At 48.6% G+C, this 16,538-nt stretch overlaps 1 protein-coding gene across 2 annotated transcripts in view; it reads left to right on the plus strand.

Annotated features, from left to right (window-relative positions):
* The window catches only part of Slc13a4 (solute carrier family 13 (sodium/sulfate symporter), member 4), a 44,191-nt gene that overhangs the window by 3,029 nt on the left and 24,624 nt on the right, over positions 1 to 16,538 (plus strand). Inside the window, exon 2 of one of the 2 annotated variants that reach the window (XM_005405472.2) lies at positions 2,504 to 2,632. In XM_005405472.2, coding sequence (XP_005405529.1) covers positions 2,504 to 2,632 — 129 coding nt within the window. Of the gene's footprint in view, positions 1 to 1,720; positions 2,633 to 16,538 lie in introns of those variants that run through there. The other variant, XM_013505027.1, reaches the window with a different exon arrangement.

A 16,538-nucleotide genomic window follows, 5' to 3' on the forward strand; every position in this document is an offset into this window, starting at 1 on the left:
TGGTAGGAGGAAAATTCTCTCTTTACCTCCCTTCTCCTTGTCCCTCTGTCCCCTCCAGCCCAGCTCCCTTGGTTTGTGACGCTCTCCTAACCAGGATACAGGCTTCCCAGTAAGACAGGCTGCCCCTTCCTCTACCTGGAACGAAGACTGTCATTGTCTCTTTCCCAGACAGGCAATGAGAAGTAGGCTCCAGAGAGCTTTGAACTTGTTCAGGTAGTTTTATTTCTATTACAAAGAGGGCATTTCTCTCAACTGCATTCTTTTTCTTGTTTGTTTTTTGTTTGCTTGTTTGGTTTTGTTTGTTGAGTCAGGGTCTTGCTATGCAGTGCAATCTGGCCTTGAACTCACTCTGTAGCCCAGGCTGGCCTCAAACTCACAATGATCCTCCTGCCTCAGCCTCCCGGGTGCTGGGATCATTGGCGTGTACCATCACACCTGGCTCAACTGCACTCTTTCCCAAGCGCAGCTACCTTTCCACCCTACTGGAATCTGTTGTCTTATCATTAGCGCTTCCAAGTCTTGTCTTCTCTCTCACCTCTTGGCCCTGCTGCAAACCAGTGGCCCCAGCCCTGTAACCGATGCCTACCAGGAGGAGCAAGGTCCCTTTGGGCAGAGCCTGCTGGCCGCTTCTCCGCCCTCTCTGAGCACAGCAATCTTTTGTAACTTTAATGAGGCAGCTAGAGGACGCTAGTTCTGTGCTCAGGGGGCTACAGATAGGTAGAGCTCCCAGGTTCTCGGGGCAGCAAGCAGGGGAGGTCGCCAGGGCCCCCATGGTGGAGAACTCAGTGGAAACTGAGAAATTCGCAGTGCCCTTGCTTTTCTATAACAGGGTCCTCCGAGTCCTGCATGCCCCTAGCAGCCTTCCTCAGCACCTCCGTCGGCATCCCCGGGGGCCATCAGCATTGCTGGAAGCCGAAGTTAAGCAAGGCTGGGCTTAGATGAGGACGTGCACTCATTTATCTGTGGGCCCCTAGGTTACCCAAAGGCAAAGCGAGTGGGCCGGAGGGAATGCTGGTGAATGCCCAGCCGCCTTCCACGGAGGCGGAGCTCTGTTCCCTTGGCCAAAGGATGCTCCTGCGGCCTCAGGCAGGTGAAAGGGCTTGAAGAGCAGTGAGCACCATTTTCAGCTGTCCCAACTGGCAGCTAGTGAGTACAGACCAGAGACGCTGCTACAGTGTTTCCCTGAAAATAAGCCCTAGCTAGAAAATAAGCCCTAGTTGATGGTGACCAGCCAGAGTGGTGCTCGCCAGACTCATGCCGAAGATTCTGCCCCACTTTTTCTCTAGCTTGGTGGCTACTCTGTGAGGCAGGCAAGGCAAGGACAGGCTGAGTGGGGCTGGCATTTTTGGTCTCTCGTTTCAAGGCTGTTAGGTCTTATTTTCAGAGAAGCACAACAAATGCCTTACACTGCACGGGACAGCCCCACAACAAAGGATTGTCCAGCCCACAATGTCACTAGAGCCAAGGTTGAGAAACACTGAGTTAGGAGTTCATCTTCTTCCTCATCCACAGTGAGGGTCCTGCTCTCAGCATGGTACTGACTACAGGCTCTGTACTGACTACAAACGACCGCCCCTGCCCCCAGGAAGGCTCGCCCTGCCACTCAATGGGAATGCAGTACAAAAGAACCTCAGCCTGGACACTCGAGGGGGAAATAGCAAACCAGTTCTTGGCTAGCAATTTATATTGTATTAAAATTTACTACTAAATGATGGTGCACACCTGTAATCCCAGCTATGAGGAGGCTGAGGCAGGAGGATCGCTTGAGGCCCCAAGTTTGCCACTAAACTTTGCAACAAAAAAGTTACTACTGAATGGATGTAGTATTAGCTGACAATCTGAAGCAAGGCGATGTAACTTCATTTACTCATTTTTAAAGCCGCGAGGCCTTTTTTATTTTTAAGTAAAATCTTATAATGTAGCCAGAATCAAAGGACAGCAGGGCTACTCTTTCAGGGGCGAGGCTGGAGAGGGTGAGGGTTCAGGGCCTTGCTGTTCTCTCTAGGGTATTTCTGAGACTCATCTCAGGGCCATGAGAACGTGGTGCAGGAGCCACCGTTGGGATTATTCCTAAATCTCACTTCTTGCACACCCAGCTCCCCACACCCTGCGATCTGCATCCCTGTGCGTACTGCGCGTGCGCAAGCCAACACCGCCACCCGCCCGCTCCGGTGAGGAACCAGTCTAGCTTCACCTCGGGTCTCTAGTGTCCGCTGCACCTGCTCCAGTCTGCGTTAAAGCTCCGAACTCCGCCGTCACAGTTCCTCATCTTGGGTCTCAATTTCAGTCCCCGCCCCCGCAGTTTCAGGCGCCACCAGAGCCGCGTGGCGTCCACACCAGCGCTGACCGTGCGCCCACCTGGCCCGAGGAGCAGCCGCAGCTTCACCCACAAAGAATGGGTCTTCCCTGGGCAGCTGCGCTGTGCCTGGCGCCAGCCGCCCCAGCCCGGGCCGTGTGTGGGTTCTCCCTGCCCGGGACTAACCCGCTCTTTCCTCCCCTCCAGGAGGCCGCGTGTGCCTACGTGCTGATGGTGACGGCCGTGTACTGGGTGTCCGAGGCGGTGCCCCTGGGAGCCGCGGCGCTGGTGCCTGCCTTCCTCTACCCGTTCTTTGGAGTTCTCCGGTCCAGCGAGGTTAGACCACTGTGACCCAGCCCCCTGTCCGGGCCTAGCTGTGCCAGGGGAGGAGAGTGCCAGGCCAACGGAGCCTCTCAGAGCCCTGGAGGAGGAGGGCTTTTCCCCCACTGAGCACCACCAGGCCTTTGCACCTGCTGTTCCAGCCCCTCGATTCTTCCCCTTCAGCCCCGGGCCCTCCTCTCCTAGGAATGGGTTTAGAACTCGCCTCTGACAGGGAGCCTTCCGCGACTAAACACATCGAGTCGGGCTTTCAGTGTGCAGCCTTTTAGGACCTGTATGATTGGCGCCTCCGAGTAGGCTGTGGTTGACCTTTCAGGCTCTTCTATGTCCGTTTAGACCCTAAGCACACAATGGGAGGAGCCGGGGTCCGGGTGGCTGGGTATCCCGTTAGAAAGCTGCGCGGGTATAAAATAGGGTGCTCAGTGCATATTGACCGAGAGACTTAACCTTGTTTCCCTGAGTCTTGACAATGCTTTCGTCTTCCCCTCAAAAAAGAACACCTGTTCATCCTCCCCAGTTTCGGATTATTGCAGGACCTTTTCTTTTTTGTTTGTTTGTTTGTTTTTTCTGGTACCGGGAATCAAACTCACGACCTTGCGTTTGCCAGGCAGGCACTGTGCCGCTGAGCTAAATCCCCAGCCCTGCAGGACTTTTCTTTGACTGCCTTCTACCCCGAGTCTGCCCCCTCTGTTCACTTTCTATCGCATTCTCAAAAGCTCAAAGAGAAACCGGCAATGGCAATTTCAGGGTGAGCATGTACACCCGCCTCCAGTAAGGAAGAAAACAGCCGCAGGAACAAGAGTGAGGGCCGCGCTCCTCATCAGCTGACTCCCTCTGACCTGTCTCGCCGCAGCCCTGGCCTCTGCTTAGTTTCTGACGGAGAAGACGTAATGATAGAGGCGAGGGAGACACAAAGCAGAGGAGAGGGGAGGGGACTAAAGTTTGAATGCCGACAAGAATCAGGCACTACCCCAGCATTTGTGCCTGAACACCGTGTTTCCAAGATCTTGGCAGGGCTGGTATTTCCAATGCACGCATGAGGAAAGAGGCTCAGAGTTAAAACTCTTGTCCCACATCATAAAGCAGAAGCAGTAGAATGATTTAAACCCATACCAATTTGATTTCAGAGGCTGCACTCTGGCTTCATATATCGTAAGAAAACTACTCCAGAAAGTATCACGTGGCTTCATGATGTCACAAATCCGTGGAGTTACTACTAGGAGTAACTCTCCAGCTCTGTGGTATGAGAAAGCAAGAATGAAGCTGGGCCTGTGGGACGCCTTAACCCTGGATAAAAGAACTTTTTTGAAAGTTCGGAATGAGGCAACCCCCAGTTGTAACACTGGACCACAGGTGACACTTTGTATTTCCACTGGAGGAGTCTACACCCGCTTTTTTTTTTGTTTTGTTTTGTTTTTTTTCCGGTACCGGGAACCGAGCTCACGACCTTGCCCTTGCCAGGCAGGCGCTTTTGCCGCTGAGCTAAACCCCCAGCCCCCTACACCCGCTTTTGTTTGCTTTGACCTTCCGTAGTGAGTCCTCCCTCCTCCCCCTCCTGTTACCCCTCCATTGGTGACAGTGAGTAGTCACAGCTTCAAGCTCTCCGAAAAGTGTAGGATCCCCAAAACTCTCAGCAGAGCTCTTATCCCCAAGACACACAGCACTGACGCCCTGGGGACCGGTATATAAGCCAGTCTGTGACGACAATCACCAGGCACTCACTCCAATCTCTCACCCTCTTTTATGGAAAAAGAATAAATAAGCTGGGTTTGTGCATGCCTAAAAGAAAGATCAAGCTTAAATGTGACTTTTCTTTAAAAAGAAAAGTGTTCAGACTTGTTCTGTAGATTTCTCTCTAAAATTGTGAAAACAAAACTTCCTAGGGGCAGAGGGTGTAAGCAGAGGGGAGATAAGAATGAAGTTGAAAGAAATGACCCCTAAGCAACATGCTAAAGTGAGATAACGATTCATTGAGACTTCATCTTTGTATTTCTCTATGAGAAGCCCCAAAGCCTGTGTGCCTCAGCCTTAAGTTAAGGTAGATGATATCTCTCCGCCCGAGCTGTCTGCACTGGGAGAGCTCTGGATGCTCTGGACCACTGTCCATCCCACTGTAAGGTGTTGCTAGGCAACAGCTATCCAAGGGCTGCCTCTGTGCCGGGCCAGGAAGGCCAGCCCTAGAGCGAGGCTACGGCAGTGGTAGCAGTTTGCAAGTTAGCATGACTTCATGAAGAGGAAAGGAAGATAGTCCTGAAGCATTACGTCTTGCAGTTGCTGTGGGACGCAGGAGGAAGAGGGCATTTTTATCAGTTGAGGTTAAAAAAAAAATACTAATCCATCTGTCTGATGAAATGCTCTGGCCAGTGTTGATATTTAGCAGTTGGGCCACAGGGAACAGCTTAGTCCAAATGTACTGTTTAGCTGGCCTTCTTAGCTTAGATTAAGAACAGTGTCAGTAAGGAGGAGGACATGGATTCACAGTGCTTTGTGAGCCAGTGAACGTCACAGAAAAATGCCAGGTCTGTACCCCAGTAGGTGCTATAGCTCACAGGACAACTAGGCAATTGCAAGTTCTCTCCAGGAATTCCCCCACCCCGCCTGTCGCATGTCCTGCCCCACCCCAGCTTGTGCTGACCACAGCTTGCCAGGACTCAGGCCATTCTTCCACCTTGGAAAATCCTCTCCAACCAGGAGGGGCGGCACACATCTGTAATCCCAGAGCTCAGAAGGCTGAGCCAGGAGGATCGCCATGAGTTCCAGGCCAGCCTGGACTACACAGTGAGACCCTGTCTTAAAAAAAACAAACAAACAAACAAACAAAAAAAAACAACTCTCCAGTCCCTCCAGCGGTTTTTTTTTTTGTTTTGTTTTTTTTTTTCCTGCGATACCAGGAATGGAACTCACAACCTTGCGCTTGCCAGGCAGGCGCTTTGCCACTGAGCTAAATCCCCAGCGTCCCCTCCAGCGTTTAAAGTTCTACTCAGTTGAAAGATTGTCCCTTCCCTCTGAGCATATTAGATGTTTCTATTTTTTTAAACTTCATACAGCATGAGATATAATGCAGTCTCCGGCCATACCACCCTGAACGCACCCAATGTCGTCTGATCTCGGAAGCTAAGCAGGGTCGGGCCTGGTTAGTACTTGGATGGGAGATATAATGCAGATATGGCACTCTGTCTTCCAAAAGTCGCCCCCTCTGGGTCTGTACCGCCGGCTTGTGGCCTCTGTGCAGCCCACGACCTTCCTTGCAACAGCATCCTTGGTTTTTGGTTCTTGGATGCAGGGTTTCTTAACGGTGTGTAAGTCGTGTAATGGCCTCATGGGGAAAACCGTGTGAATAGGACTGGTGGGGCTCTGACAGTGTAGCCTTGTCCCTCATGCTATTCACTCAGCATTCCGAAAATTATTTTCTGAATTCCCTATCCACCATGTGCAATGTAGGATGCTACAGGACACTAAGGATGACAAAAAGTGAATCCAACGTAATTCCTGCCCTCCAGCAATTCATTTCTGGCCCCTCTGAATATCCGTTACTCTCTGAAGCTGTGGGATCTGCAGAGCAACGGAACCAAATGGAGAACAAGCTGGATATAGATAGGGAGACACAGGTAGACATAGATTATAGACAGATTTATTACCAGGCGTTGGCTTATGTGGTTGTGGAGGTGGGGTGATCTGCCCCACCTTGTGATCTGCCATATGCGTGCTGGCGACCCAGGAGAGCCCATGTTGTCACTCAGTGAGTCCAAAGGCCTGAGAACCAGGGATTGTCCATGAAAAACTCAGTCCAAGGGCAGAAGATAAGATGAGATGTTCTGAGGACAAGCAGTCAGGCCAGAAAAAGGTCAACTTCCAGCTTCCTCCCTACACCTGGTCCTCTGCGGGCCCTCAGGGGATTGGATGATGACCATCCACACTGGGGAGGCCGTTACCCACTTCAGAGACTCAGATGCTAACCTTGTCTAGAAATGCCCTGATGGAAATACTCAGAAACAGTGTTTAATCCGGGCACTTCCTAGAGCATAACCTTGACCACCACTGGTACATATAAAGGGTCACTTTTTATGTACAGCACTGTGAGGCGCTCCCCACTCCGGGTAAGGGAAAACTCTGGAGGAGGTTTCCACGTGTGGTCCTCATATTCTTGTCCCTGGAAGCTTGAGCCAAGCATCCACATTAGGGACACTAGCGACAGACTTTGTACCTTGGGAAAGGGTTGTACACTACAGTCTCTTTGACCAGGATTTTCTGATCTTGTGATCATCCAGCCACTACCTTCCTCTGCTGATACATAGGGCTCTGGATTTTAGGTTTTGGTTTTTGTTTCATTAGGATTTTCATTTTGATTCTGTTGCTACCATTGTGTCTGCCTCCAGGGTCCTCTAGGCCCCTTCTAATGTGTGGATGGCCGAGGCACAATGGCTGTGTCCATGCAGTTAGCTGAGATCCTGCCTATAGGAGAGGCAGGCAGGTGCACACAAAAGGGCTTGGGGTGGCAGAGGGGTTGAGAAGCATTGTTTGAATGCACAGTTTATGAACAGCCCAGGGTCCAGAGCTACTTTTGGTAGCAATGACATGTGCTCCCTATGTCTACCCACTCCGCCACACACACACACACTCAGCCAGCTGTCTCGGTGGCCTTTCACTGTGGGGCTGCCGGGTCAGGCTCACTTGGATTCCAGCTCCTGCCGGGGCAAGAGAGGGCCGGAGGCAGCTCCTGCTGGGATAAGAGAGGGCCTCTGATGTCACGAACCCGCTTCCCTGTTGGCTCCTGACCTCTCTGACCCGCTGGCCACCTGTCCATTGCCTGGAGCCCCACTTTCGCTATTTGTTGAACCAGGAGGGGGTTTCATAGCCTACTCTCACGCTACCCTTCTGGCCCCCACTCCCCGCAGAGGCTGCCCCTCCTGCACATGGGCCCACTGGGAATGTGGACTGCATTCCAGGCCCGCACCTCCCTGGGCCCAGCCTGCCCGTGACCCCCGCCACCCAGGCACAGCCCCGGCCTCCCCACATCCACATCCGCACAGCTCACACCACCCCAGGACAGACGCCAGCGGGGGGCTGAGTCAGGGTCCGCAGCCACACAGGAAGTGGGCCAGCTTCAGGGTCAGGTGGGCGCCCATCTGAGTCTTTCTGCTTTAAACTTCTTTAGGTAGGGTTTGCAAGGAATTTTTATAAGCAAAACCAACTTTACTTTAAACCTAATCTCAGGAGACTCCATATGCAAAACAGATGGAAAGGCAAGTCCTACTCAAATCAGGCAGGCTTGGGGGCCCCCGGGGCCGGCTACCTGGACCCGTACTTCCTGATCCCTTCCACAGCAGCCCCTGAAGTTTTCTGAGGCAGGGAGTGTGGTTTGGAAACCTCTGACCTCCAGATGTAAATCAGGTGATGAGGGGGCATCCAGGCTCACGCAGGGCACTGCCCTGGCCAAAAGGGCATCTCTACTGCCAGGGAAAGGCGGAGAGGCAGAGGCTGGCTTTGGTTTACCCTGTGGACGCCACGTGGGTCGTTGGACTTGTCCAGACTTAGCTCAGAGCCAAAAGGAGGCTGACTCCTAGAGTTTATAGGATTTCACTGCAAAATTGTTTAGATGAACCCAGAGTTTCTGGGTCCACTGTCAGAAACCACCACCGGCCCCTCGAGGGCCTCAACACTCCCACTCTTTGAAGGGAGAGCGGCCCTCGCATAGTCCACTGCATTTCTGGTGGGTCTCACCCATGCCACCAAGTGCCTTGTCAGGAGAGTGGACGCAGTCACATGACACAGCCTGCCTCTCTCCAGCCTAGAGGAGGGAGAGGATTCCTGGTACCACCATAGGCAAGTGCAGTGAGAGCGCAGAGTGGGTCAGGACAGAGGGAGAACTGAGTTCAAGTCCAGCCCTCTCACTGACTGGTCTTAAGCAGGTTCTGCATCGGCCCCGGACTGCCACTGGCTCATCTGAAAAGTGACAGCACCAGAAACCCCATGTGGGGGAATTTGGGAGGACTCTAGGTGTGGCAGTGCCTGTCCCTGCACCCAGTTTATCAGCAAGAATGAAGCATTGTCCTGTCTTTGTTTCCCCTCTGTTTAGATGGCCCAGGGAAGACAAATCATACATCTTCGTGTGAAAACTAGAAAGCGGAGGTTAGCATCCACATTTCCATTCTTAAACTTCCAGAAATAAAGTCTCAAACACCCCTTCCCATTTTAAAAACATTTTTTTTCCTCTTTTGTGGGGAGGAGGGTAGTTTGAGACAGGATCTCACTATGTAGTCCAGGCTGACCTTGAACTCAGTATGTAGCCCAGGCTGGCCTTGAACTCAGGGTGTTCCTCCTGCTTCAGCAGGGATTACAGGGTGTGCATCATCATGCTCAGCTAAAAACTTTTATTTATTTTTTTTTTAGTTTTTTTTTCCGGTACTGGGAATCAAACTCACAACCTTGCGCTTGCCAGGCAGGTGCTGTGCCAAGCTAAAGCCCCAGCCCTAAACACTTTTATTAAAAAATAAAGTGTACTCTACAGTGATGTCCCCCCACCCTTGGGGATATGTTCCAGGAGCCCCAGTGAAGCCTGGAATCAAAAGTGGTACCAAGTGCTACGTATATATTGCTTCTTCCTATATGCCCTGCAGTATTGCCACGCAGGACCGAAGCTAGCCTGTCCTTCCACGGTGTGTGCCCTGGTGCCTCGTCTGCATCCTGGAGCCATTATTAGTTAACATACGGGTTTCACGAACACAAGCACTGTGGCACCATGACAGGCTCTGATGGCTGAGACGGCTACTGGATGACTGGTGGGAAGGTAGGGTATAAAGAGTAGATACGCTGGAGGAGGGTATGATTCACGTCTGTAACGGGATGGCATGAAATGACTCGAGCTTTCTCACGGTGCTCAATTAAATTTTTAGGAATTTAAAATTTAGGAATTTAAAATTTAGGAATTATTTATTTCTGCAATTTAAAATTTAGGAATTATTTATTTCTGGAATTTTCCATTTACTATTTTCCAGCCACAGTTGGCCTTGGGTAACTGAAACTCCAGAAAGTGGCCATGCTGATAAAGAGAGATTGCAATCGATAGTTCTGTGTCCAAAGAAAGTAATGCTCGTTAACACTCCTCACCAGCTAATGCCACCTGCAGTTCCCTGATGAAGGACTAGTTAGTTAGTAGACCACAGTCACCAGCACTCCGCCCTCCCTGCCCCTAAATCCTGTCAAGTCAGAAGGCAGTCACCCTTTGCTTTGGAAAACTTGGAGGAGTTGGCAGAGTCAGCTTTCAGGTCAGCCTTTTTCCTCCTGTTGTTTTGTCTTCTTGGTCCTCTCACTCACTCGTGCCAGCAGAGCTGACTCCTAACCCTCAGTCTCAGCCCGTAGCTCAATCTTTTCTCCTTTGATGCTAACATTGACCAGGCGCTTCCTGTGTGCACTTCCTGTGTGCTGAGCACTGTTCTAAGAGTCCACCTGGGTTATTTTAAGGCAACACGATGGATTAAATGAGCTATGCATTATTGCCACTGCCATCTGAAAGACTGGAGTGCCGGGGTGCCGAGGTTCATTAGCTCACGCAGTAGCACACAACTCATCTGGGGTCCGGCCATTGTGTGATCCCACGGCCCGGGTTCTCCATTGCTGTACCTGACGCCTTTGTACGGCAGCTTCCATGAGCCCATCTCTTCTAAAGCATAGTCCCCAAATACCTGTCCTCTGAGTTCAGTGACTGGCACACCGAGGAAAACCCTCGAGCAGAAAGGTAGAAAAACCAATCAAAATGCCACCACTGTCACAAAATAGACACTTACTCCCGCAGCAGCACCCATACAGAATCTACTTTCTCTTTACAAATAACGCTAACAAGCTCGTTTATCTGGTTTCCCAAGTCACAGATTATTAGTCACAGGATATTAGAGACGGGGAGGGCTAATGGCAGGTGCTCTGATAGGAGAGCGCAGTGGCCTAAGAACAAGACCAAAATGCCATGAAATGCAGAGTCAGAGTGACCAGCAGCTTGGACCACCAGCACCGGCCACATCGGAGCTGTTGGACTATGGTGGATTGGGGAGTTGCCGAGTGTCCGGCAAGAGCCTTGGAGGCTGGCTGGGCTCTTAACAAAGGCAGGACGCATGCAGCATGTAGTAAAAAATGATAAAGATAACCCTCAAGCCAGCAGTCCTTGAGGGATTCTGAATAAGCAAGGTTTTATTGTGAAGGAAAAATCAACAGTCTAGAAAACTAACGAATAAATGGCTGAGGCAGGTGTGGTGGTGCACGCCTGTGATCCCAGCACTCGGGAGGCTGAGGCAGGAGGATCATTGTGAGTTTGAGACCAGCTTGGGCTACAAAGTGAGCTCAAGGCCAGCCTGAACTGCATAGCGAGACCCTGTCTCAAAAAAAGACAAAAATGAAAAAACAAAGAAACAGCTGAGCACAGTCTTAACTCACACAGTGAAAGGCAGCCCCTTGGCGGTGCGGTGTGTGTGCTCACTCTGCGCCAGCGACCCGGACGGGGTAGGCCTTGTGCTTGGCACTTAGCAACAGGAAATGGCACCAAAGTTCTGGCTGGCAGTGTGCAGGCCACGCCCACTGGGTTGGCACATGCCCTCTCATCTCTGCAGCCGCCTCACAGGGTAGGGATCAAAAAGATGAGATGAATGAAGCCCTTGGCCTGGGCTCACACGGCCAAGATGGGGCTGGCTCTGGGGACCCCAGTTGACTCTGCTACCTCAGCAATCGCAACCCCCACCCTGAGCCCCAGGCTGTCTCCTCCAGGGCAACACTTCCCAGAGGGCAGCGAGGGCATTCAAAGAGACCCACGCCCACTGAACGCTAGAACAGCTTGGAGAGGCAACCTCAACAAAGCCGGGCTTTCTGCTGGCCCAGGCCTGGACATTCAGGGCCAGTGTCAGGGCTGTGAAAGGACATCCGAAATGTGTGCCAGCCCATGCCAGAAAATCCTGGCCCCAGCTGGTTTGCAGTTGGCGCGCCCATGTGGCCTGGCACAGGTAGCTCTGGGGCTGACCACCTGCACTGATATCCTGCCTCCGCCCTGCACCGTGACCTTGGGAAGGCTCCCTGGCCTCTCTGAGTTTCCATATCTGTGAAGTGAGGACTGCCGTGAGCTCACAGGAGATGCGAATGCGGAATGAAGAGGGCCTGACTGGCCTGCAGAGGGCTCTCGCCTGTGTCCCACGCCCTTCGTGTGGAGCAGAACCCAGAAGGAGCCCCACCTCCCCCAGGCACTGGGAAAGTACTGGCACCGGTAACAGGACCGACCCCAAGAATACCCTGTCTCTGCTGCCATGGGGCTCCCTCCTCAGCAGATGGGAGGATAAAGGCCTCTGTGCCCCAGGGGTTCCTGGCAGCCGAGGAGTGCACCTGCGGACAAGGACCAGCTTACCTAGGGCAGAAGGACCTTCCACACACCTCATCATCCAGGTGCGGAGAAACCGTCACGGGGCAAGAGACAGGAGGGAGAAACGGGGCCGGCTGTCTTTATCATGGCTTTCATGTCATTAAAGTGTCATTGCACAAAGTTTAAAAACTGAATAATAGTGAAAAGCTGATAATGAAAAACCAGGAGTCCTGCTCCTCCCCCTGCCCACCTCAGACTCGGTAATTTTGTTTTCATTTGTTTATTAGTCTCTGTCTGCAATGCACGGTGATTACACCCACTGAGGGAGCCAGTGCGCGACGCACCTTCCCTCTCTTTACCTCCCCCTCCCTCCCTTCCCCCTCTCTTACCTGAGACACCCAAAGCACAAATAATTTAGAGAGAAGAATAACTTCTAACTCTGATGGCTGCTTTGGGCATGAGGCTCCATGTTTCCTTATGACATTCTTATATTAGCCCTTAAGTAATCACTTAATTTAGACATTATCAGTTGACTTCCTAGGATAGCAGATGAAGATTTTATCTCCTTATATCCTCCCCTGCCCCCTCTGCCCTCACAATGCAGTTATGTCAGAACTGTTATTTGATAATCAAAATGTAACACTAGTATGATTATGTGAATATTACTTACTTCAAATGCCCGTGTTTTATTATATTTATATTTCCTTTCCTGTTGAACTTTTTTATTTTTCCTGCAGTTAAAAATATTCTTATGCCTGGCATGGCATGGTGGCATATGCTTGCGATCCCAGCACTCGGGAGGCTGAGGCAGGAGGATCACCATGAGTTTGAGGCCAGCCTGAACTGCATAGCAAGACCCTGTCTCAAAATTTAAAAAAAAAGTTCTTGTTTTCTCTCTTTTAGAGGAATTTTTCAATAGTTAAACTTTCCTGTCAATTTCTTTCATGCTTCCTCTGGTTAGGAGCAATTCTCATGTACTTGGAAAATATTTATGAAACATCTACTTTGGCAAATTACTCTGTCAAGTGTTAAGAGATACAGAAAGGAACCTAAAATATAGTTGAAAGACAAGAGCAAGGGCAATAAACACAAAAAATAAGCAAGCAAGAAGCAAGAGTCAAGCACTTCCCAAGTTCTCTGTGGAGTGTGGAACTAAGCGTCCATGAGGAATGTTCTGGAATCAGAGGCTGGAGCCATGGAAGGTTTTCAGGAGGGCAATGGGCCTTGAAGTGTGACCTGAATGTACAGCCAGAGAGGAAAGCAGGATGTCCAAGTGAAGGAATTATATAAATGAGGGAAGATTTATAATATAAAAATCTCTTTAATGGGCTTATGTCTCAATTTCTTCATCATTAAAAAGGAAAGAGGTTTAAATCTGATATTGTAGTTACATAAGAGGAAAGTCCAGATGCTTAGGAAATAAATATATGTTTTACTATTTAGGGGGCAAGGGCCAAAATATAGCTACCCTCAAATGGCTCAGAGCAAAAATGTGGCCCGGTGATGTACAGGTATTCTTTGTACTATTTTCACTTTTCGAATTGCTTGAAACTTTAAAATCTCCTTGGAATTATTTTTAAATGTTTTAAAATACTTTGAGGATTTAAGACATTCGTATCATTCTCTTCACTTGCCCCTCTCTGACCACGATGATCTTCTTCCTTTTCTTAGAACAGATTCCAGGGCTAAACTTGCTTCTTCCTCAGCCCAGAATGCTGCTCCACTTTCAGGTCTCAGCAAAAACAGCAGACCCCAGAGCCTGCTCCTGTTGCTCCGTTTCCAGAACAGGCTTCCACCAACTACGTATAATCGGATCGTTCTTTCCTTCCCTTAATGCCACCTTTTAACATACAGTAAAAACCTTAATTTGTGAGCATAATTCATCCCCAAAGCATGCTCATAATCCAAAGCACTTGTATATCGAAGCAAGTTTCCTATAATAATGGAAATTCAAATGATTCATTACACAATCAAAAAATATTCATATAAAATGATTACAGTACTGTAATATAACCCAAAATAATCAAGAAAATACAAAATAAAAAGAAAAGTAAGTACATGCACTTACCTTTGAAAACCTTTGTGGCTGGTGTGAGGGAGACAGAGGCGAGTCACTGTGTAGGACGACTTTCACCATCACTAACGGAATCACTGCTATCTATCGGCTCAATGGACTATTTTCCTTTCTGTGCAACTTTAACAAGAAACCTATCCAATGACACTTGCTTCTGCCTCCTTTGAAGGCTTTCATGAGAATGTGACGATTAGCATTCAACAGATTTATCGCTTGCACTGCTACAGCCTTATTCACTGGTGCTTTTCTACAAAATTTTGTAGTTTCCCACACTTGACACATCTTCCTAATCTCATTTGAAGTGAAGGCCTCCTCTGCCTTTTTCTGCTCCTCCTTTGCAGATGAGATCTCCTCCACAACCTCCTGCTGTTGAGAGATAATCACCCACAAACCCACAGTGAGAGAGACAGAGGGGAACCACCGGCTCAGTTGTGACCATATGACGTTCTATATCATGTTTGACTCACATTGCAAGACATTACTTGTTTATCAAGCTACAATTTATTAGAAAGGTTTGCTTGTCTTGTGGAACACTGGCAGAACAAGTTACCCGCAATCCAAGGTTTTACTATACATATAGTACTTTCCTTCACTATTTTGTTCATGTTTGTTTTTCTTATCATTAAAATGTAAACATCGGGGCTGGGGATTTAGCTCAGCGGCACAGCACCTGCCTGGCAAGTGCAAGGTCATGAGTTCAATCCCTGGTACCGGAAAAAAAAAACAACCCCCCCCCCAAAAATTAAAATGTAAACATTAAAAATATGTACTGCAAGTTTTAAAAACACCTTTAAGAACGCTAGCCTAAGGATAATAATTTATGCAGAAAATTATTCTTTGCTCCACTCATAGAAGCAAAAAAGAAAAACAAAAAGGAAAAATGTAGCCAGCAATAGAGCACACTCCTATCATACCAGCATTCAGGAAGCTGAGTTAAGAGGATCTTGAGTTCAAGACCAACCTAGGCTACAAGAGCAAGACCTTGTCTAAAATACTTTTTTTTTCTGAAACATTTTTTTAAAAAGAGAAAAAAGAGAAAAAAATTTTAAATCAACTTAAATATTCAACAAGTGGAAAATGGTCAAATAAATTCTATGGTACTGCTAGTAAAAATGAATTTTCACGATAAATTTAAATTTCATAAATAAATGATTAGGGTATGATTTCAGTGGGGGGAAAGGCAAGATATAAAACTACATACTATATAAATCCAGTTATGCATCTATGTAGACACAGGGAAAAACAGAACTGAAGAAATTAGCTCTCTCTCTCTCTTTTTTTTTCTGCATATTGGAGGTTGTGCTCAGGGCCTTCATACTGAGCTACAACCTCAGGGCTTTTTGTTTGTTTGTTTGTTTGTTTGTTTGAGACAAGGTTTTACTATATTATTCTAGGCTGGCCTTAAATTCACTATATAGCTTAGGCTGGCCTCAAACTCATGGCAACCCTCCTGCCTCAACCTCCCAAGTGCTGGGATCATAGGCATAAGCCACCATGCTTGGCCACTTTTTATTCTCTGAGATGGGGTCTTGCTAAATCACTACACTGCCCATACTGAGCTTAAACTTGCAATCCGTCCTGCCTGCGAATGTATTGTGATTACCAGTGTACGCAGCCACCCTGACAGGAATGGAAGACATTATATCAAGATATAAGCAATAGCAGGGTTAAGTGTAATTTTGCCTTTAAATTTTTCTATATTTTGAAGTTTTTCATACTGAGCATGTATTCATCATCTAACAGAAATAAATACCTTTTCTGAAATTTTCTAAAAGCATTGAGAGTAAGATTTGGAGACAAACCTAGGGTTTATTTAATTTTTTAAAAATCAATATAAAATTCAATCCATATAAAATTAAACATTCTTTTTTTTTTTTTTTTTTTTTTCCCCAGTGCTGGGAATTTAACTCTTGGCAACACGGAGGTATATTCCCGGCCCTTTTTATTTTTCAACCTTTATTCTGAGTCAGTGTCTTACTAAATTGCCCAAGCTGACCTCAAACTTTCGATTCTTCTGTGTCAGCCTACTGTGTAGCTGGGATCACAAGCCTATGCCATTATTCCTGGCTATATCTTTATTCTTGAAAATCGTATCTGTTTTGATTTTTAATGCAGTGGTTTTGTTTTGAAAAGCAGAAGGGGCCATCTACCCTGTGAGGTTATCAGCTGGATAAAAGAAATAATTTTTGTGAAGAGCTGGCATAGTGCCAGAATAGGTGCTCAGTAGCTCCATATTATTCTAAAATAGGCAGCTGTCTTAGCTGGGGGTGTGGCTCCGTGGTAGAGCGCTTGTCTAGCAGGTGCAAGGCCCCGTGTTGGATCCTCAGCACCTCAAAAAAAGAAATGAAAATACATAACCGGCTGTCTTTACCTGAAAATAAGACCTAGCTGGAAAATACTCAGCCTTGGGAACTAGAGATCAAAAATGCCAGCCCCATCAGCCTCTGCCTCACCCGCCTTACAGAGCAGCCACCAAGCAGGAGGACAGTGATGGC

Source organism: Chinchilla lanigera, unplaced genomic scaffold (assembly GCF_000276665.1).
Source record: "Chinchilla lanigera isolate Chin_1 unplaced genomic scaffold, ChiLan1.0 scaffold00093, whole genome shotgun sequence".
Classification (NCBI taxonomy): Eukaryota; Metazoa; Chordata; class Mammalia; order Rodentia; family Chinchillidae; genus Chinchilla; species Chinchilla lanigera.